The sequence below is a fragment of the Mytilus edulis genome, chromosome 4, assembly GCF_963676685.1.
Source record: "Mytilus edulis chromosome 4, xbMytEdul2.2, whole genome shotgun sequence".
NCBI lineage: Eukaryota > Metazoa > Mollusca > Bivalvia > Mytilida > Mytilidae > Mytilus > Mytilus edulis.
This window is the reverse complement of record NC_092347.1, coordinates 35548757-35570335: the sequence shown is the minus strand read 5'-3', so window position 1 is coordinate 35570335 and position 21579 is coordinate 35548757. Positions and strand designations below refer to the sequence as shown.

At 30.6% G+C, this 21579-nt stretch overlaps 1 protein-coding gene and 1 long non-coding RNA gene across 2 annotated transcripts in view; both read left to right on the top strand.

Moving 5' to 3' along the window:
* LOC139519610 (lon protease homolog, mitochondrial-like) overlaps nt 1-21579 on the top strand; it is a 31910-nt gene that overhangs the window by 652 nt on the left and 9679 nt on the right. The window contains exons 2-17 of the mRNA XM_071311801.1: nt 1275-1363; nt 2373-2501; nt 3114-3154; nt 4367-4671; nt 5093-5154; nt 6997-7064; nt 8133-8194; nt 11775-11858; nt 12228-12359; nt 12720-12808; nt 13507-13645; nt 14552-14674; nt 15522-15577; nt 20469-20556; nt 20872-20994; nt 21270-21386. Coding sequence (XP_071167902.1) covers nt 1275-1363; nt 2373-2501; nt 3114-3154; nt 4367-4671; nt 5093-5154; nt 6997-7064; nt 8133-8194; nt 11775-11858; nt 12228-12359; nt 12720-12808; nt 13507-13645; nt 14552-14674; nt 15522-15577; nt 20469-20556; nt 20872-20994; nt 21270-21386 — 1707 coding nt within the window. The remainder of the gene's footprint in view (nt 1-1274; nt 1364-2372; nt 2502-3113; nt 3155-4366; nt 4672-5092; nt 5155-6996; nt 7065-8132; nt 8195-11774; nt 11859-12227; nt 12360-12719; nt 12809-13506; nt 13646-14551; nt 14675-15521; nt 15578-20468; nt 20557-20871; nt 20995-21269; nt 21387-21579) is intronic.
* LOC139519564 (uncharacterized) lies at nt 16418-17655 on the top strand. The gene is made up of 2 exons (XR_011663623.1): nt 16418-16591; nt 17292-17655. It is a non-coding gene; the product is annotated as an uncharacterized lncRNA (long non-coding RNA).

The window sequence follows — 21579 nt, the reverse complement described above, 5'->3', positions numbered from 1 at the left end:
AGCAACAAGAAGCGACAACAAGAATTATTTTAGCGACAAGAAAATATTTAGCGACAAGAAAACATTTTTTTTTAATTAAAATTAATAATTGCAATAAACAATGATAAATATTAAAAGCATATGCAAAAAAAATAATTTTAGCGACAAGAAAGTTAAAATTGATAGAAAATAATGAAACATTATTTACATAATATTTTATCATCTATTATGAATAACAGCCAGTATTATGTTTAATTATTGTATTATGAGATTACTTTTCCTTGTGTTTTAGAACATATTATTTATCTTATAATTTGTTTTTTAAAACTCTTTTCGTGCAGTATGTACATGTATTAAGCTCGCAAAATGACTGATTACTTGTGCATCATTGTCCTGAAAATATTGACACAAATTGTGAAATACAAAGAACTGAAATCAAACAGGAGGAAAAGAAAATTGAAATGTGAATGTTTTCATCTTTTTATTTGTTTATTGCCTCTTTCTTTCTCACAAATGTTTCATTTCTTCGTCTTTCTATATAATAAAACATTTTAATTAGACATATCTGCTCGTATATTTAAAAAAAACCATTAAATACAAATTTCTTTATATCTAATAAAAAAAAAAAATGTTTTCTTGTCGCTAAATAGTCTTCTTGTCGCTTGTTGTCGCTAAAATAATTCTTGTTGTCGCTTCTTGAGGCTTGTTGTCGCTAATTAGTGAGACCCGTATTTACATGCATTTGATATTATATCATGCAATTCATTTACACTTATATTCTTATCAATCTACCATGTTTTATTTGTCCGTGAGAGAACGATTATTTAGCTGTAAACCCTCATTACCTCTAAATAAGTAAGGAAAGATATTTATATTATCATGCATGTTATTGAAACCTAGTGCTACACAAGTACAAATGTATCAATTAAGGATTAAAAAATGAACTACATGTTTAGATCTGAAAATATTTGTTGTCATCCTGTAAACATTAATGTACATGTGTAGAAGACAGAATTTTTTTGAAAGGACTCCCATGACTGAAATATTGTCTGGATTCAAGTTTTAAATGATCTTCAAAAAATCTTCGATCTGTCAGTGTTTTGATACTCTAGCATTGTCTAGTAAAAAATAAGAACAACACTATAAACATGATAAATTTCATGCATTCAACATGTCAAAGCACTTATCTGGATTTAACTTCATCAGTGACGCTCAAAGCTGAATATATGCAAAAAAAAATTGCAGGCCAAGACATCACCTTAATCATGTTAATTTCCAAAATATTTTTGCTTTAGGTGACCGATAAAGACCTGATAAGTCTTTTGGTGAGGAAGATGGAGTTGCGACAGCCATATGCTGGTGTGTTTTTAAAAAAAGATGAAAGGTATAGTGATGAAATATTTACCAAAGGTGTCAATTAATATTTTATTGTGAAACCACATAACAAATATTCAAAATCTAGTGTTAAAAGTAAAGGTTCATTGGGCCAAATAAAGACATATAACAGTAAAGGTTCATTGGGCCAAATAAAGAAATATGTGTGTTTTCTATTACCCTACCTTCCCTATATTTTGAGCTAAAAAAATAGCCATTTTTTTTGTTGTCCTTTCAATAATTAAGCACTGTGAAAAGTCAAAATGTCCCTCCAATAGACTCAATGTTAAAAAAAATGGTAATATAAAACAAAAATCTTACTTTTAAGCTACCTTATTTTTTTTAAAGATGTAATAGGAAACACACTTATTATTTTTTTTTTTTGCCTTTTGTTCTGGCTTGCATATACTATACACATGATACAAGGAAATTTAGCCTCTTATTAATTTTATTACGTTACTCCTCATGTACTTGCATGTGGTTATATAAACCAACTGCATTTATAGATGACTTTGATAAAAAAAAAAAAAAAAGATCCGGAGAACAAGCCAAAAATAGAAGAAAAATAAAGTAGTACTCTAACCATTCTAATATATTCTCTTTTGAAATAAACTAATATGCTGGCTTTGTAGTTGTTTAATATCATTGCTCTGTCTCAGAATTGAATATGTTATACATTGTATATAGAAGATAAAACTAAATTTTTGACAAATGGTTAATATGAAGTTCCCTATCAGAAATATACCTGAAATTGGGATCATGTAAAAATAGAATAAAGCTACCACAACTATTTGTTCCACTTGCATCATCGGTTTAAAGGTATATAAAAACCTTCTCTTTGAAATCTTCTTACTGATCAAAGCAAAACTTGTCTGATACCTACACCTTTCATGGTTTTAATTTTGCTAAAAGATCAAGTTAACTTTGGGATAGCATTCCAAGAATATTTCATTCTATCATGTTTAAGGAAGACATAGTAAATTAGTTGTATGATTTTATTGTTATTGATTATTTTACAGTAATAATGCAGAGGTTGTGGAAAGTTTGAGTGATGTTTACAATGTTGGAGTGTTTGTGAAGATTCTTTCTATGCAAGTACTGGAAGCTGCAGATAAAAAAATGATCATGGAGGTACAGGCTTACAGGAGGTAAGAAAGATGTTCAACAAACTGCAAATTTTCTCTATTGGAGCATGCAAATTTTGTCAAAACCACAAAATAAAATCTCAATGAAAATGTAGGTTTCCATCTATCCATAAAAACTGATTCTCACAAAAATAAATAAATCCTCAGGTACATTAAATATTTAGAAAAGTTATTGAAAATACCATATTTTATTTTTTATTTTTACTTGGTTATTGGCATTTAGGGAAAACAAATTTTTTGCTTACTTTTAATACATTTTATAAGTATACAATGTTATCTAGGATAGTACAATAAAAATGATATGCTGTATATTTCAAAAAAATTAATGTGTCTCAAATTACTGATAATTGATAAAAATGTAAAGTTTTAAAAATAAGATTGGGAGTTTTTATTATTGTGATCCTGATACTGCCTCATTTTTTGCATTATTGAAGACATCTCAATAATTTCTGAATCTGCATATGAATAAAAATATTCCTAAGCAAGCTGCTTATTGGTTGATTTATGTTTTAGTACAAATGTATTTCACACATAATTTTTCAATACACACTATGTATAATTTGTAAATTAAAAGATTTAATTTTACCCAGTTGAGCCTATTTTCCTGTTTTACAGAATTATGATTAAATCTGTGTTGACTGAAGATCAGAAACCAGGTAACTATGACAACAGGGTTTCCGCTGGCGGTCGCCATTTTCGCAATTTGCGAAAAAATAATATTTGTGGCGATAAAAATTCGTCATTTGCGAAAGAATTTGGCGAAAGAAATATATAAACCGATTTATTTTCCTCCATCTTGTTTATTTACTTTACTTACGAGTTTCTCGGACTTTACCCGATCAGACAATACTCGGAATTCACCTTGACCTCATTAAGATTTAGACAGAAAATCAATAATCAGCTGATTGCATTTTATAGCTATCGACAACAAAGGACTAATTAATAAAGGTGTTGATTGAATTGTTTCACAAAATGATATGGTCAAATGGCTTCCGCTATAAATGTCACATACAGAATTTATTTACATCTTTGTGACGCACGTGTTTGAAGCAAACTTTTGACATCTCTCCCTTTAAAGATAGTTTTGTAAAGAAAGCTGTTGTGACGAAAATTGTTCAAAAGCAAGAAAAATCTCCGATTTAAAACTTTAATTCTTTTATCCTTTGACTTTAATAAAGTCGTTTGAGTGACACATGCACGTGTTTCAAGCATAGTTGTACGTCTCAACTTTTTCATTTACGATGGTCAAGAAAAGAAAACTGTCGTTATGAAAAAATCTATCCAAAAGGCTGGGAACAACCCCTCGAATGAGAGTAACCCTTGAATTTAATGACTACACATGAAATGAGGGATCAATTTCATGAGATAAAAGCTTTTGTTTTGTTGTAAAAATTACTTCTTAGTACAAAAGGGCACAACAGGAAAAATATATTTATGTTACTTGGCGAAAAAAATAATAAAGTGGCGAAAAATATATTGTTTTGGCGAAAGAGGTGGCGAAAAAAATAATTGACCCAGGGGAAACCCTGTATGACAATATTTAACAAATACAAAGAAAAAAGGAAATGAAAAGATAGCTGTTTAGCAGTGTCAGTTTCAAGATATATAAAACATATAAAAGAAGAAGTTGTTGTGTGATTGCCTACGAGACATCTGTTCACTAGTGTGCAAATAAAGTTAAAGATACCATTTTTGAATTTTTGTACATTATATTTTTGTTAATTATTTTTTTTTATCATTCCCTACTTTTGCGCAAAGCCTAATATCAATGCAAAGTAAAACATTTAAAAGTATATATGATACATTAAAATTTTGTTTTAAACTATTATAAAATATTTTAACTAAACTATGTTAATCAACTTTTGAAGATGAGGAAGCAAAGAAGAAAGGAAAAAGAAAGAATAGAAGGAGGAACAATGTACTTGATACATTTCTTGAGAATCCCAAGGAAGATTCAGCTCCTATACTGCCAATAGAAGCATCTGAATTAGATGAGAATGGTAATCCTGAGTTGATCACGCCTGATCCAGAACTGATCACACCAACTCCCCCTCCATTGTCCAATGATATACTGGAAGGTTTAGTGGTTACACCTCCTGAGATGCCAAAAGTTCTGATGGTTGAAACAGAAAATATAAAAGATTTACCTTTAACTAGCGATACTAAAATAAAGGTTTGTGTTTATTAATGTTAAAAGAAGGTAGTTTGTTGGATTTTGTTTTCTTTTTCTGAAGAATTTTGTTATTTGTCTTGCTGACATACTTTGTAAATGTATAATAATCTGTACAAAAAAATATATATTAAGGGGAGATAATTTGCCATCTTATGAAATATTTACAAAGTGCAAGTTCAACATTACAATAGAAATGTCTTGCTATGTCACTGAAATCAACATGACATTCACTATTCATTAAGTTTTTCCTTTATTGGCCCTCTTACTTTAAAATTTGTCGGTTTTAATTTCTCAAAATACACTTAGAGAAACTTGAACTATCGTTCAAGATAAAAATAATTTTTTAAGATGTAATGGACTGAATTTAGTTTGTGTGAATCAAGGTTGTCATTTATTTATGTTATTTTTTTCATTATTGCAGGCCCTTACTGCAGAAATTGTTAAAACTATTCAAGAAATACTTATGATGAATCATTTATACAGGTATGTACTATTTTACTTTGTTTTTATGGCCCATCTAGGGGCATTATGTTTTCTGTTCATATTTTCCTATAATTTTTAAATTGTGATACTTGAAAATAAATCCTGAAACATACATGTACATAATTATTATTTATTTAGACAAAAAAAATTGGAAGAACAAAATATGACATAATATACAAATCAATAAAACCTATCATAGTTGACACTCTCATAAAACTTTGCTGAACATTTGATTGCAAAAAGTCAAAGACAAACATGGTGTCAAAATGAAAAGAGACTATGTTATGAAGTGTGTGATTTCACTGAGTTCATTTTCAACTATATTGAAATGAAAGCAGTGTCAGTTTTTGGAAAGATTAGAACTTGTTCTTAATCTTTACTAAGACACCAGCCTCCCCTAACAACACGACAGGTTAGCTACTGTTAGTAAATGTATTCACTCTGGAATATAGTCCCCTATGGTTCTCATTCATGTGCACATAATACACATCCAAACTGAAAAAATGAGTATATTATTGGAGCAGTTCATTCAAAAATGTATGTCATTAAGGTGTGTTAATGTGCAGGCATTTTTTAAAAAACATTTTGATTAGGTAATTGGGTATTGATACAATACTAGTATGATTGACATTTGTCATTATCACTAAACAATCAAAGACAAGGTGGACCTTTAATTACAATGCCCCACCTCCTACACTGCCAATCAAATTGACCACATTACTTATCAACCTCAGTCTTACATAATTAAAGAGAACCTGCAATATACATCTAGATCTTAATATACAAATATTTGACCTCATAATAGAATACACAAATGTATATATTAGATGTTTGATATATATAAGGATGATAGATTTATGTATTGCCTAATTGCTTTTGATCTACATTACATAAAGTGATTCTGTAAATTATATCTGAAAGATAAATGATTAATGGATTTTCAAGATCTTTGAAAAAAAAGAAATATGAATATAAATATGAATATATAAAAGGTATTCAAGTAAGGCCTGTAGTTTACTTGATAAATTTCCAATATTCATCTGTAATTGATCAACAATTTAGATTAGTTCACTTTTTTTTTTTATCAGGAATTTGCTTGAAACAGTTTTGAAATTTAAAACTTTTAATTATAACAAACCATTGTTTATTAGTTTATTCCCCATCAATCATTATGTCTTTTTTAGTCGTTTGAATTTTTATTAGAAGTGAATATATATTTTTGCAATCAAGAAAGAATCCACATTTCAATAAAATATGTTTTTTAATTTGTTTACATTGAAAAAATACATTTTCAATGCCCGTGTTGAAAAATACTTTAAAAAATTGAGGCACTCTACAACTTTTAATCTTTAATGTCATATAACCTCTTTTTCAACTTACAAAATGCCCCAAAACAAAATTTTTAGAATATTTTTGTTGACACTTTAAAGTTTTTAGCTGTTGGTCTAAATTTAATGTCTTACAAGGATAGTGGATAACATTTACTAGAAGAATTTTTTATTTGCATTTTTTTGTTTTTTTGAAATAAGTTCAGAACAGGCAACATTTAAATTTTTGAATAAGATATAAACTGCAGTTTAAATAAAATTGTGCAAATTAAGAGACCTATATTATTTAATTTGAGCTCATTTTATTCTCATACTGGAAAAGCACACTTCCCTGCTGTTAATGCAATTTTCAGCAATAGTGCTTCATTACTGTTCATTTTCCCCCACCATACCATAATATGAAATTATTCCAACTACTCTTCTAATCTTTCCATGAGTGATTTCCATCACTTTGATTGACTATATACAATTTACTTTTCTTCACTGTTAACAGCTTTATATTCTTCTTTTTCAGAGATCAGTTACTGTCAATCTTAGATAAAGGATCAGTTGCAGGTGATCCAGTTTTTATGTGTGATCTAGGTAAGATAGCAAGTATCCATCTGTTTTAGATCGTAAGATAGCAAGTATTCATCTGTTTTAGATCGTAAGATAGCAAGTATCCATCTGTTTTAGATCGTAAGATAGCAAAGTGATTATAGATTCAGTAGTAATCAATTTTAGAAAGAATTCAGCTTCAAATGAATCTGTTTTTTGTGTGATCGGAAGGAGGAAAATGACCAAAGATACATGCAAACATAAATTGGATCAATTGAAAAATGATAATTTATAGAATACAATTTGAACATTTATGTTGCTTCTACATCTGTTTCTTTTTTTTATGCCCCACTTAGGGGCATTATGTTTTTGGTATGTGCATCTGTTCATTGTCTCACTATCGTTCCTGCTTTTTCAGGTTCAAATTTTGGTCAAGGTTGTTAAATCAATTTGAAACTTAGTACACATGTTCACTATCATAAGATCTTTCCTATTTTAATGACAAATTAGAGGTTTTACCCCAATTTCATGGTCCATTGAACATAGAATATGATTGTGCAAGTGGGGCATCCACATACTTTCAACACATTCATGTTTTAATATCAATTTGCGGTTATTCAAAATTTGATTTCTTATACATGTTGACCTTCAAATTGTTATTCTTAATACTGCATGAAATTGAATCCCATAACATAATCAGCATCTGTCTGAGTAGAGTTAATACAATGTATCAAGTGGCAAAATATATATTTTATGTTTTTTTTCGGTCTGTGTGTCAGTCCATTGGTCCATCTGTCCTGCTTTTGGTTAAAGATTTTGATCAAAGTAGTATTTGATGAAGTTTAAGTCCAATCAACTTAAAACTTAGTAGTACACATGTTCCCTATGGTATAATCTTTCTAGTTTTAATGCCAAATTTGAGTTTGATCTAATTTTTGACGGTCCCCTGAACATATAGAATAATAGTGCAAGAGGGGCATCCATGTACTACATGTACTATGGACACATTCTTGTTTTTAAAATCTTTAAATAAAACTTAATTACTTTGTTATTTCATTTAAACATGTTATTAAAGACTTAAGGATTGTGCATATTTACCTTTTTATATTTTAGCTGCTCAGCTACTGAATTCAGTTGAAGCAAAAGATCAACAAAAGGTTCTTGAAGAAACTGATGTAAGTTAATTTATATTCTCCACAAGTCCATTTTTACCTCAGCTTCAACTTCTTTTCCCTGTCAACCTCTTCTTTGTCTTTTCTTAGTTCAGAACTCATATGAAATAAAATGACTGTAAACATGTTTGATTTAAAGAAGATTTTTTTATATAAAAAATAAGATGTGGTATGATTGCCATTGAGACAACTGGTCCGAGTACACAGTTATTTCGTAGTGCATTTCTTTTAGACAATAAATGAAAATAAAAAAAATCCCACCTGCGCTTTCTCAATAATATTTTTACAGTGTGTTGTACTACTTTTGGGACAAATTATATCAAAATTATAGAAAACTTCATCAGCTCTAACTCAAAATATGGACAATTTTGTGTTAAGGGGGTCTTGAAATCTTTTGACAGCTTCCGAAGTGCTAATTTCTGACCTTTTTCAGCTGGACCTAATCACTACTTTACATTAATATTTATGACCCAAATTTTTTTACAGTGTCATTTCACCCCCCAACTTTCTATATGAGGCATAAAACATGGAGAAATAAATTTGGAAGGGGTATAACAAAAATTGGCAAGTAACACACTGTCCACACTAAGGACTATATTCGTGGACAACGAAAATCAAAGGACGATAACTGTGTACTCGGACCTAATAGGATAGAACAAGTTGACCAATCTTAATAAAACTTGGTATGACTAAAGCTTAATATATTATAAGACTGCTTACAAAGTTTCATAGCAATAGGATATATATTATAGACAATATGATTAATTCTATATTCAACTTTGCGTGTTAAATTTAGACGTTAAAATTGAGAAATTTCAACTATCAACATTTGGGGCTTTTAAAATTTAAACATTGCAAAAAAATACTTTTAAAATGCCTTAATATATAATATATCATGTATTTAAAGCAATAGAGTACTCATTTGATATATCAGACTTAGCATAATTATTCAAAAGTCAAATTTATATGAGCCTGTGCCTAAAAATGGAGGTTTTCCAATGAAGGGGGGCCTTACATGAAGATGTAATATTTTCCAGCAATTTTAAATTTGTGAAGCTTTTTGATTATAAATAATCCTTCCATATGTATTTAATGTACTTTAAATGGAAAGAAAACTTACAAATAACATATCATATTAGTTTAAAAGGGTCTTAGGCCAAGTAAGACTAAAAATAATTTAGGGTCAATTTAGGCCGTAGCACATATTTACATTAAAAAATGCATATTGAAGCTATAGGAAATAAAAATTTGTGTCTTTTCTATCATTTCTATACTCAGGTGACATGATACAATATATCTGAGCACAAAAAGGCTCTTACATTCAACTTTTTTAGCAGACAGTATGGTCTGATACAAAGATTTTTCACTTTTTAGTGAAAAACTTGCATGCAATTTTAGTCTCAACAGGCTTATATTTGAACCCCATGCTATCCTACAGAAGTAAAGAAAGATATTATGTGAAATGAAACAGGTACAAAAGACATTGTTAAGTGCTTTTTATACAAATTTAGTGAGGTCTTTATTATGGACTTCAACTTTTATGTGCCATGCTCCTCACATTTAACTTGATCCAAACAGGGCGTTAGGCGAGGGTCATTTATACAACACATTTTGCTCATATTGTCTGAGATAATCTTCTTTTCTGTAGATTCAGAGTTCACACATGAGTAATAAAACTGGATTAAAGCATAGAAACACAAAAATTGACACATGAAAACATGTCAGATAGAAAGTCAGAATGCCACTTATGCATCAAAATTGAAAAAGCTATGAAATGCTTATTTTGACCATAAAATGCCAAAATTGGTCATTTTTGCAGAAATTCTATCAAATAAAAGTTTAAATCCTTTAGTTTTATGCTATTTGACAAATTGACACCATCAAATCATTCAGGGAAGTTGCCAAAGTACAGATTCTATATTTCCTAATTTCACCTCTTAGGTCCGAGTACACAGTTATTTCGTAGTGCATTTCTTTTAGACAATAAATGAAAATTAAAAAAATCCCACGAGCGCTTTCTCAATAATATTTTTACAGTGTGTTGTACTACTTTTGGGACAAATTATATCAAAATTATAGAAAACTTCATCAGCTCTAACTCAAAATATGGACAATTTTGTGTTAAGGGGGTCTTGAAATCTTTTGACAGCTTCCGAAGTGCTAATTTCTGACCTTTTTCAGCTGGACCTAATCACTACTTTACATTAATATTTATGACCCAAATTTTTTTACAGTGTCATTTCACCCCCCAACTTTCTATATGAGGCATAAAACATGGAGAAATAAATTTGGAAGGGGTATAACAAAAATTGGCAAGTAACACACTGTCCACACTAAGGACTATATTCGTGGACAACGAAAATCAAAGGACGATAACTGTGTACTCGGACCAACTCTCCACGAGAGACCAAAATGACAGAGAAATTAACAACTATAGGTCACCATAAAGAAGATATTTTTGTTTATCATATACTTAGCATTGATATGATAGCTTTTGCATATGTGTAATGAGCGGAAGTACACAAGCCATAATTTCCCACCCGGGCTGATAACCCATATCAGGGGCGTCTCGTGCAAAAACCCATAACAGTGCTTCTCGTGCAAGTTACTTCCGGTGGTTCTGGTATCGATTGTTTACTTTTCCATTGTGACGTCAGATATATTTTATGACGACGTCAAAATTTACGGGAACTTTTGTGGGGATAGTGTAGTACTTGCTAACAAATGCCATTGACAATTTTAAGAGTCATTTTATAGTATAACAAACAGGGAGTAATAATGATCATAAAACTCTTCCAAATTTTCAATGTTTCAAAATGCCTCTATAGGAAATGTTACCATACATATATATTGAGGGGGTCTCATTGGGGGGTTCTGATCCCGGTCCTGCTTACTGTTTTGTCAGATTCCCGTATCCCGCTTACGCTATGTACTTAAGCAATTTTCATTTTTTTTGTAATTTCCCGTGTCCTGCTAGACTTCAGTTCCCGTTTTCACGGCACAATAATTCGACTTTCACGTTTATAAACAATCGGCAATCCCGCGTCACACTTAGACCCCAATGAGACCCACTATGGAGATAGTGATGCTGTTGTTGGACAATTAAAGTATATTTGATTCATAACTTAACTTCTTTATACAGTTTTTGACTGTTTTAGTTATTGCATTTGTGTATTTGCCTTACATAAAACTATTGACGGAAGTATATGATAAAGCGATTAATACATGGCCTTTTCCATATCAGCCTGGGTATCATCCCTCGACCCATATCAGCACCTTGACTCCGTCTCTGGCTGATATGGGGGTCTCGGGATGATACCCAGGCTGATATGGAAAAGGCCATGTATTAATCTCTATATATCTTAATGATGCAGCAATCAAATAACTTCGCAGAAGAGGTTAATAAGATATTAAAAATTATTACAGGATTTCATATGTTTCAGCTGATATGCTACACAATAAAATGAAGTAGATTTCCATTGTATGTTGATTAATTCTATATCATGATTTCAGATTTGAATGAAAAATTTATGTTATTGATTATCCTAGAAATATTATATTGGTGTTCTGTTATTCTTTGCAGATATCAAAAAGACTATATCTAACATATGAACTACTAAAAATTGAATATGATGTGTGTAAACTACAGAGAAAAATAGTTAAAGAGGTAAGATGATTGAAAAAAATGGGTGGAAACTTAAAAACCTTAAGGAGTGAAAAGGAGTGAAAAGGAACACAAGTTTATGGATAAGTCTAAAATTTTGAACAAGTTTTTGCTCTTTCAAAGCTTACACTTTGCTAGACATATATGACAGGATACATTTTTTTTCAAAAATAAAAAAAAAATATTGATAGTATAAATACTGTTGCATATTTGTCCATTTATAACAAGGACTTCTAATAATGATAATTATTTTGGACCCTCTTAAATTATATTTTGATAGTTATTGTTTGATGATGTATTTCAAGATCTAACTTTTAACCTTTTGTAAATTGTACTAAAATAACTGATCTTTTTCCTCATTCTATCATGTAGGTTGAGGAAAAAGTCCAGAAACAACATAGAGAATACATTTTACGAGAGCAGTTAAAGGTCATAAAAAGAGACTTGGGTATTGAAAAAGATGATAAAGATGCTCTTGAAGACAAGTTTAAAGAAAGAATAAAGGTATTTAACTTTTTATTTTCATTATATATCAAACATATCAATTTGTTTTTTTTTTGTTTTTTTTTTTTTTAGAAAAGTTTGAATTGAAAAAATGACATCAGCATAATCATATGTTTCCAAAACACAAAAGAAAGTAATTGACTTATATTTTGACAGTTTTGCATCTACTGAATTGTGTACACAATTTCTAGACTTGAATGTAGACATGTAATTTCATTTGTTGTAAAGGATTTTTTTGCAGTAAAGTTGGACCCGATAGATGAAGACTTGATTTTGAGTAATGTTGACTGAATAATAGGCATACTATAATTTCTGCATTTTCTCAGTGGAGGAGTATAATCATGTTTTTTTATGTTGTAGGACTTAGTGGTTCCCAAGCATGTAAAGGAAGTCATTGATGAAGAAACAAATAAACTTAGTTTCCTTGATCAACATTCATCAGAATTCAAGTAAGATGTTCATAAAACATTAGTCTGACTGATTCATTTTTGGAATGAATCTCTTTTGTTTTGGCTTTAGACCTTAAAACAATCCACAAAGAAATGCCTGAAAAGTCATATTTTTAGATCTTGGTATTCATTAACTACCTTTAGCTGATACACTGCTTATCATTCGGTATGTGCTTTGCTCATTGTTGAAGGCCGTACGGTGACCTATAGTTGTTAATGTCTGTGTCATTTTGGTCTCTTGTGGACTGTCTCATTGGCAATCATACCACATCTTCTTTTTTATATTACCTTTTTTATATTCTTCAAAACATCAGATGCATGAATAGAAAAAAAATTGAGATTTGGGACAATTTTAGGGAGGGGTTGTTACACTTACCCATATAAGTTCTTGTTTTAGGTAAAGCCCCTTCATTTTTGATCAGATCTGTGTTTTATCTTTATGAAGGTTTCAACCTGCGAGGTCTGTATAACATGTATAATGACTTTATTCAAGAGTTGGCTTTTAAGATATATCACTTTTAATTCTTATAACTTGAAAGGGCCTGCAGATCTTAAAACAATGTCAGCAGGTTACTCTACATAGCTCTTCCTCTTTATAAAGCGTGAGTATGCGAACTTGCTCACTTTAGGTTTTGTCCTACCTTCTTTAAAACAAACTTTTGTCAGTAGTTAAAATAAATGTTAAATTGTTATTTCAGCGTAACAAGAAATTATCTTGATTGGTTAACCAATTTACCCTGGGGTAAATATAGTGAAGAAAATTTGGAAATAGAACAAGCCAAAGAGGTGTTGGAGGAAGACCATTATGGAATGGAAGATGTTAAAAATAGAATTCTTGTGAGTAGAAAAATTACTTAGTTTGATTAATAGTATAAAACGAAGTTATACTGTGAATTCATCTATTCCTGTGGGTACCGATTTTCGTGGTTTGAGAAAAACTTGCATATTTGTGGATATATTTAATTTCATGGTTTTGGAAAAGTCTTCATACATTCTTTCGTAAAATTAACAATTTGTTGAACATTTCAATTTGAGGTTATCCTGTACCCACGAAATCTACGCAAATTGGTATCCAACGAATGTTAATGAATCTACAGTATTTAGAAACAAAAACTACTATTTTGACTATTTTTGGTAAGAATATATTTTGAGGTTGTTGTTGATACATTTTCTTTGCTTTAAAAATAGTAATCTGGATAAATATGATAAATACTTTAAAATGTCTAGTTTAAAATACCATGACATTATGATCAGTTTCAAATTCAATTTTCATAGTTGAAAAAATTTTATCGATAATTTTTTAGTAGATAATACTTCTTCAATAATCAGTGGTCTTCTATGGCTTAATTGTAAATATCATCTACAGTGATCACTATCCTACAAATGCTAGAGGTTGTTTAATAGTTGAACAATCTTTGTAGAAAATAGCATTTAACTCAGAACTTAATTGAGTAGGATGTCCTGTTTTTCTGCTCAAGGTTTCTTCTGGGTACCCCAGCTTCCTTCAACATTAAAACGGGTTGTCATGATATAGCTAAAACTGCTGAAAGTAGTGTTAAATATCCACGATCAATTAATGATTATTATGAGTGTTTTTAATACCAATCCGATGCAGGAAATCTGACCATCAATTATCTGATATGATCCGGTCTTTTATTGTCCGTCTATCTCAATGATAATCGGTTTTTCATATTGCTTGATAGTAATAGTAATATTGATAATGATATATTTTCTATTTTAAAGGAATTTATAGCAGTAAGCCAGTTAAAGAAATCAACACAAGGAAAAATATTATGTTTTTATGGTCCACCAGGTGTGGGTAAAACAAGTATAGCCAGATCTATTGCTAAAGCCTTAAATAGAGAGGTGAGTATTCTGGTTCTCCCACTTTATATAAAACAAGTATAGCCAGATCTATTGCTAAAGCCTTATAAAGAGAGGTGAATATTCTGGTTTTCTAACTATGTATAAAATAAGTATAGCCAGATCTATTGCTAAAGCCCTATAAAGAGAGGTGAATATTCTGGTTTTCTAACTATGTATAAAACAAGTTTAGCCAGGTCTATTGCTAAAGCCCTAAATAGAGAGGTGAGTATTCTGGTTCTCCAACTTTATATAAAACAAGTATAGCCAGATCTATTGCTAAAGCCTTATAAAGAGAGGTGAATATTCTGGTTTTCTAACTATGTATAAAACAAGTATAGCCAGATCTATTGCTAAAGCCTTATAAAGAGAGGTGAATTTTCTGGTTTTCTAACTTTGTATAAAACAAATTTAGCCAGATCTATTGCTAAAGCCCTAAAAAGAGGCGAGTATTCTGGTTCTCCCACTTTATAAAACAAGTATAGCCAGATTTATTGCTAAAGCCTTTAATAAAGAGGTGAGTATTCTGGTTCTTTAACTTTGTATATTCAGCCTTTTAAAGAGAGGTTATTAAATTGAAAACATTTATAGCCATATCAAACATTAAAGGATTATGAATTGGTGTAAAGTCTGCTAATTAAGTTCAATGAATAAGCTGATACAGGATAGAAATACAGTTGAAATTTACACAAGCTATAAACTGAAGAGTGTATGTATATAAATTTAAAATCAAATTTCTCTCAAACTAATTGACTGTTTATTCTACAGCATATACAAATCTTAAATTGTTAACCAATAGCTAACTCATGCATAGAAAGTTATAAATGTTTTATATTTTTTATGGTTTCAGTATTACAGATTCAGTGTTGGAGGTATGACTGACGTTGCTGAAATCAAAGGACATAGGTAATATTTACTAGTAGAGTCCTAAAATCAGAAAAAGGCAATAGCATTAAACATACATGCATTTAAGTGTAAATTGTGAAAACCAAATGTTTATGCCCCACTTAGGGGCATTATGTATTTCATTCTATGCGTCTGTCAGTCTGTCCTGCTCCAGGTTAAAATTTTGGGTTAAAGATTTTGGTCAAGGTAGTTTCTGATGAAGTTGAAGTCTAATCAACTTGAAATTTAGTACACATGTTTGTTCCCTATGATAAGATCTTTAAGTTTTATGCCAAATTAGAGTTTTGTCCCCAATTTCTAAAATGCATTCATCATACCTGCTAAGTTTTGAATGTGCCCATGGGGGTTTTAGTGTGCGACAACAATTTCAAAGGTTACAATTCTTTGCGACGACTATTTTGCGTGTGCTGTTTTGTGGTCTAGAAAAAGTGTCATATTTGTAAGATGAGCTTACATGCCTTTTTCTTAAGTTTATTTGCACTAGTTATTATATATCAGTAGAAAAGATGAACAGGTAGCTGCAAGACCAGGAATTAATTTCATGTGTAAGGATATTAAATAATTGTTGACCTTCCAATTTAAAATTATGCACAAAGAAAGACCTTTATCAGGTTGGGAACAACACCTAGGAGTATCCCCTCAATGTAAGGACATTAAATCATTTTTTAAGTAAAAATGAGCACATATTCATATTATTTGAAGAAACTTTTCCCAAAGAATTATACATCTTATGATCTATCTGGTATAATATGGTCAACACATGTCTAAGAATTTTGGTATGTTCTTGGCCTAATATATCATGTATATCTTCTTTATTTTTCAAAATAATTGGACCCTACACAGTGCGTGAACCGGTGACAAAATATTATCGCCCCTGTAAACAGTGGGCTCTTCTGACTAGAGGTAATCGGTAAAGAACAGCGGAAAATGGTGTACATTGTTTACGAGCTTGAAATGAGCTAACACAGACGAACTGAGACGTGTCAACGTAATGTGAATATGATAATGCACCAGGTAAATTATTAATTGTTAAGTTTATCACATCATCGTATCTTCATATGATAGGTAAATAAGTGAATTTTCGATTTTAAGTGTCGTCAGGGTTCAAACCTGGAATCATGCCAACCTTTCATTATTTTTTTTTAATACTAACCTATAGTCGGAACATCTTGATTTTCTCCCAATTTGTAAAGTTAATTATGCTGCTTGACATATATTTTTTTGGGGAAAAAAAATTGATATGCAGTCAAATGTGGCAGTTTTTAATATTTGTTGCTATGTGAAATAAAGGGAAGTAAATTAAAGTAAAAGAAGGCGCGCTTTTTCAAATAGTAAACAATTTAATTCAGATGCATAGTATTTTGTCAAATGATAAAGAATATCGTAGAAACTTGCTAGAAATTCATCTAATTTATAAAAGATATACAACATGACATACTGAAATCTGAAAAGGGGTAAAACCACCATACCTTGAACAAATTCAGTTAAAAAAAAGGGGGGGTGGTAAAATGCTACGAAATTTAGATTTTATTTATTTTTTGTCGACAGCCAAAAGATGATTTGACATGTAACTAACTACTTTTTCAATTTCATTGTAAAGTAAAACTGGCTTTTTTTGGGGTCTCTGTTTATTGTGGTCTGATGTTTTCAGGTTCTATTTGGATTGCCAAATAATATTATAATCATCTAATTGAATGTTCAAATTATTTTGCAGCGATGGTGTGTATGGAAGGAAGACTGTCATAAACACCCAACAGTTCCGGATGGCCCTTTAAATAATTGCTTAACATCAATAGCGATGTAAGATTCAAGTGTTTGATTTAGCACAAGTTTAGCCAGGTTTTCCTTGTAATTGTGGCAGAAAAACCACTAGACAGTGTCATGCATTGAAAGGATATCAAACGGATATTTTATGGAATGATTCTCGTACATATAAAATCATATGCATAGGAATGTGGAGCTAGTGTCTTTCATGCAGCAATTTTTAATTTCCAATATAAACTCTGAAAAGACAAGAGCATAGAAATGTATACCAATGAGAAACATTCTTTGTGAATAAAATCATTCCAAAACTTAAATGTGTCATTAGTGTTGCATTATTTATCAGTAGAGATAATCAGATTCCAGTAAGATTGTCCAACTGATGGTTTTTGTTTGTAATCGTTTTTGTAAATCTTAGTTGTTTTGACAATCCGGGCTGTGCATGTTGCCCGGCTGACCCTTTCAGTGTGAGACAATATTTTGTTTATGATAAACAAAATCACTGATTCAAGACTGGAGCGGACCCCTTTTAGGCAGTTAGTGCGAATCCTTTAGGTTTAAACCATTACATGCAATACGGGGGGAGGGGGAAGATTTTTTTTACCGAGTCAAACATTTTTCCTAATTATAATACATTGAGATTTAATATATACTTTGCTATATGTAGTGTGTATATTAAAGTATTGCCAACAAAATTCATCAAATTTGGGATCATAATATTGTTTAAGAAAAACCCTTACCCCCTGTACATCATAAAAGTTCATAATCTTCTGTAGCACACGTGCATGGTTAATTCGGATCACATATTTTCTATTCCGATGTTATAAGAATTCGAAGGTTCATATCATTTACAATATCATTCAAAAAATTTCTGGGATTTTTTTTTACTATCAACGTTGAACCTCGAGGTTACATTGTAGTAAAAAAAAATCCAATAAAAACGTTGAATGTAAATGATATGCACCTTTAAATCTTATATTGTAGGACTCATGTTGTTCAAACATAATGTGTTGATCAATTATGTTATGATGATTTTGATAAACTTCACATTAGGTAATCTTTCACGTATATTGATTACATTATATAGAGTTGTCCCAACGATATACTTGTCGGTGTGCTCGATCATACCAATTTACCGACATTCATATAGACAAAATGACACAACTTTGAAAAATTCTTGTGACGAAACTACATTTCGGAACACGTTAAAAATTGGATACCCAGAAAGCTACATTATTAAGGTTTGATATATATTTTTTTCAAAAAAAAAGAAAAATATGCAGTCAAATCTGGCAGTTTTTTACACACCCCTATGTTGAACAATAGGTTGTTCAATTAACAGCATGTTTGGCAATTAAAAAATCATATATTAACACATTTAGCTTTAACATTTACTTTATTTATAGTGGTTGTATAAAAGTTATATAATGGTTTTGTGTTTTAAGAGATATTCATCCCTATGCATATCGGGTTTTATGCGTAAATTGTCTCTCCTGTTCTTAGACCTTTTCTATCTCTTTCATAAGAAGAGTGACTTTTCTATTGTTCTAGTGTCACTGGAAATCCCACTGTACATTAAGAAAAGTAGTTCTAAATATAATGTCAGAATTGCCCATTTTTAAGTTAAATAAAAATCTACATTTTTCATTTTTATTTTTCACAGAAGTAAAATGACCCCTTGACTAAGGGAAGTCCCTCATTTAAGGGATTCCTCATGTGGGTTTTTTTGTGTTGTCCATGTGAAAAATAAAGAATAGTACATTAAATGATTTGGTATTTTAATTAAATACATAAATAACATTTGTTACAGCAAGTGTAATATCAATAAATTAGTGAATAAACTACTATTTATTATCTTTATGGTAGTACTGCATCATTGAAGTTTGTCAATCAGCCATGCTTTTATTCTTATTCTATGTAAGAACCTCCTTGCAGGTGAAAAAGCATTTGCCATGTTTACGATTTTAAAAAACAGAGGAATTCAACATAAGTTCTTTCTTTCTTTCTTGTGTATGAGCTTCTTATCTAAGGAACACCCCGTACTGGGTAATCAGGAGTATTTACAAGTTCAAAATCTAGGATGTTAGAATTATCTTGAGAGAAAACGTTTTTGATTGGCTGATTAATTTGATCATGAGAAACAATTAACATAGAATTTGATTGGCTGAACACGAATGTCTTCCTTGCACACAGTTCAAATCGGGAACCATCCATATTTTTTTGTAGATTTTCACAAAATCGTGTTTTAGAGGGGTTTTCACGATCACAATCGTGCAATCGTGACAAAGGGTCAAAATCGTGTAATACACGCCTAAATCGGGAAAGTTGGCAGGTATGATTCATGTAGCTATGTAAATTGACATGTTACAAATGGATGAAAACACTTATTAAAATAGACCAAAACAGCTTTTTATTTTTATGCCCCACCTACAATAGTAGAGGGGCATTATGTTTTCTGGTCTGTGGGTCCGTTTGTTTGTTCCGCTTCAGGTTAAAGTTTTTGGTCAAGGTAGTTTTTGATGAAGTTGAAGTCCAATCTACTTGAAACTTAGTAAACATATTCCCTATGATATGATATTTCTAATTTTTATGCCAAATTAGAGTTTTTACCCCGATTTCACAGTCTACTAAACATAGAAAATGAACGTGTGAGTGGGGAATCTGTGTACTATGGACACAGTCTTGTTAAAATTCCTGTTGAAAACAAACCATAATCTGTTTTAAGTAAAATAAAATCAGACAGAACTGAGAGCATTAACCCCAAAAAATAAATTTGTTGTAAGATGTAATTTTGATTTAAATATAAAATGTTTTAATGTTGATTGGGGCCTTTGTGGCCAACTGGTCTAATTATTAAATTGTCTGTATCACTAGACTGACTGTCAACACTGTGGTTGTGAGTTTTATGTAGGCATGTAGCAGGTGTGCTTGACTCTAATCTTTTAAAATTGACTAGATTTGTCAGTTGGTCGATGGTGGTTCCTCCATTAATAAAAACTGACCGCCACAAATTAACAACATTTTTGAAAATGGTGTTATAACAAGTGTTGATTTACAATGATTGTCTCAATTCTTTATAATGTAAACATTGAAACACAAATAAAGGAGTTAATTTAAAACCTGTTTACAGGAGGACGTATGTGGGAGCCATGCCAGGTAAAATGATACAGTGTCTAAAGAAAACGAAGACGGAAAATCCACTTGTACTTATTGATGAGGTCAGTACTATTATGGGATGTATGTCTTCTAAAGAACAAGTCCCTTTATACATCATGAAAAGTGAGATTCATTGTTTTAGAAACTTACAATGAAATATGTTGCTTGCTACCTTATATTGGATATAAATGATACAATTAGTATATGCTTTTTATATGGACATTTACCAGGGGAAATATAATTTTAACAGAATTTGCAAAATAACTCATTTTTGAGGGAGATTACTCCAATAGTCTCCTATTAAATCTATTAAAATATGTATTGAATTATATGATTAAGATAGTTGTACGTGTATCAAGTTTTGTGTATATTTACAGGTAGATAAGATAGGTAAAGGTTACCAAGGTGATCCAGCTTCAGCATTACTCGAGTTACTAGATCCTGAACAAAATGCTAACTTCCTTGACCATTATCTTGATGTGACTGTTGATTGTTCTAAAGTAAGTTATTATTTTAACTAGTATGATTGTTTTGTGAAGTTGTGGTTTTGCCTACACCATCCATGAAAGTTGTGAACTATATTGTGTTTGAAACATTTTGTTGAAGTTAGATTTGCAGTCTTAAACAATATTTACCAATAAGTTTTGATGTATGTTTTTATGGTTTCTTCATAAATATTATTTATTGCTCAACTAGTTTATTCAATTCACTTTGATATTTATTGATATGAAATTTGAATTTCTATAAAGTATTTTGAAACAATGTATGATTTTAGGTATTATTTATTTGCACTGCCAATGTGACAGATACTATCCCAGAACCCCTTAAAGACAGAATGGAAATGATTGATGTTTCTGGTTATGTAGCTGAAGAAAAATTAGCTATAGCTCAGGTATGTAGAATTAAGTCAAATAAACTGCTACAGTCACATTGTGAACAGTATATCTAATGGGAAATGAACCTGATAGACTTTTCAGTAATGAATTGATAAACTCCTGAACTTTCTGAGACTTTGCGAGATTGAAGCATTTTAGAAGTGTCTGACTGCAAAACCATCAAGGTAATTCAATAAATAACCACATTGT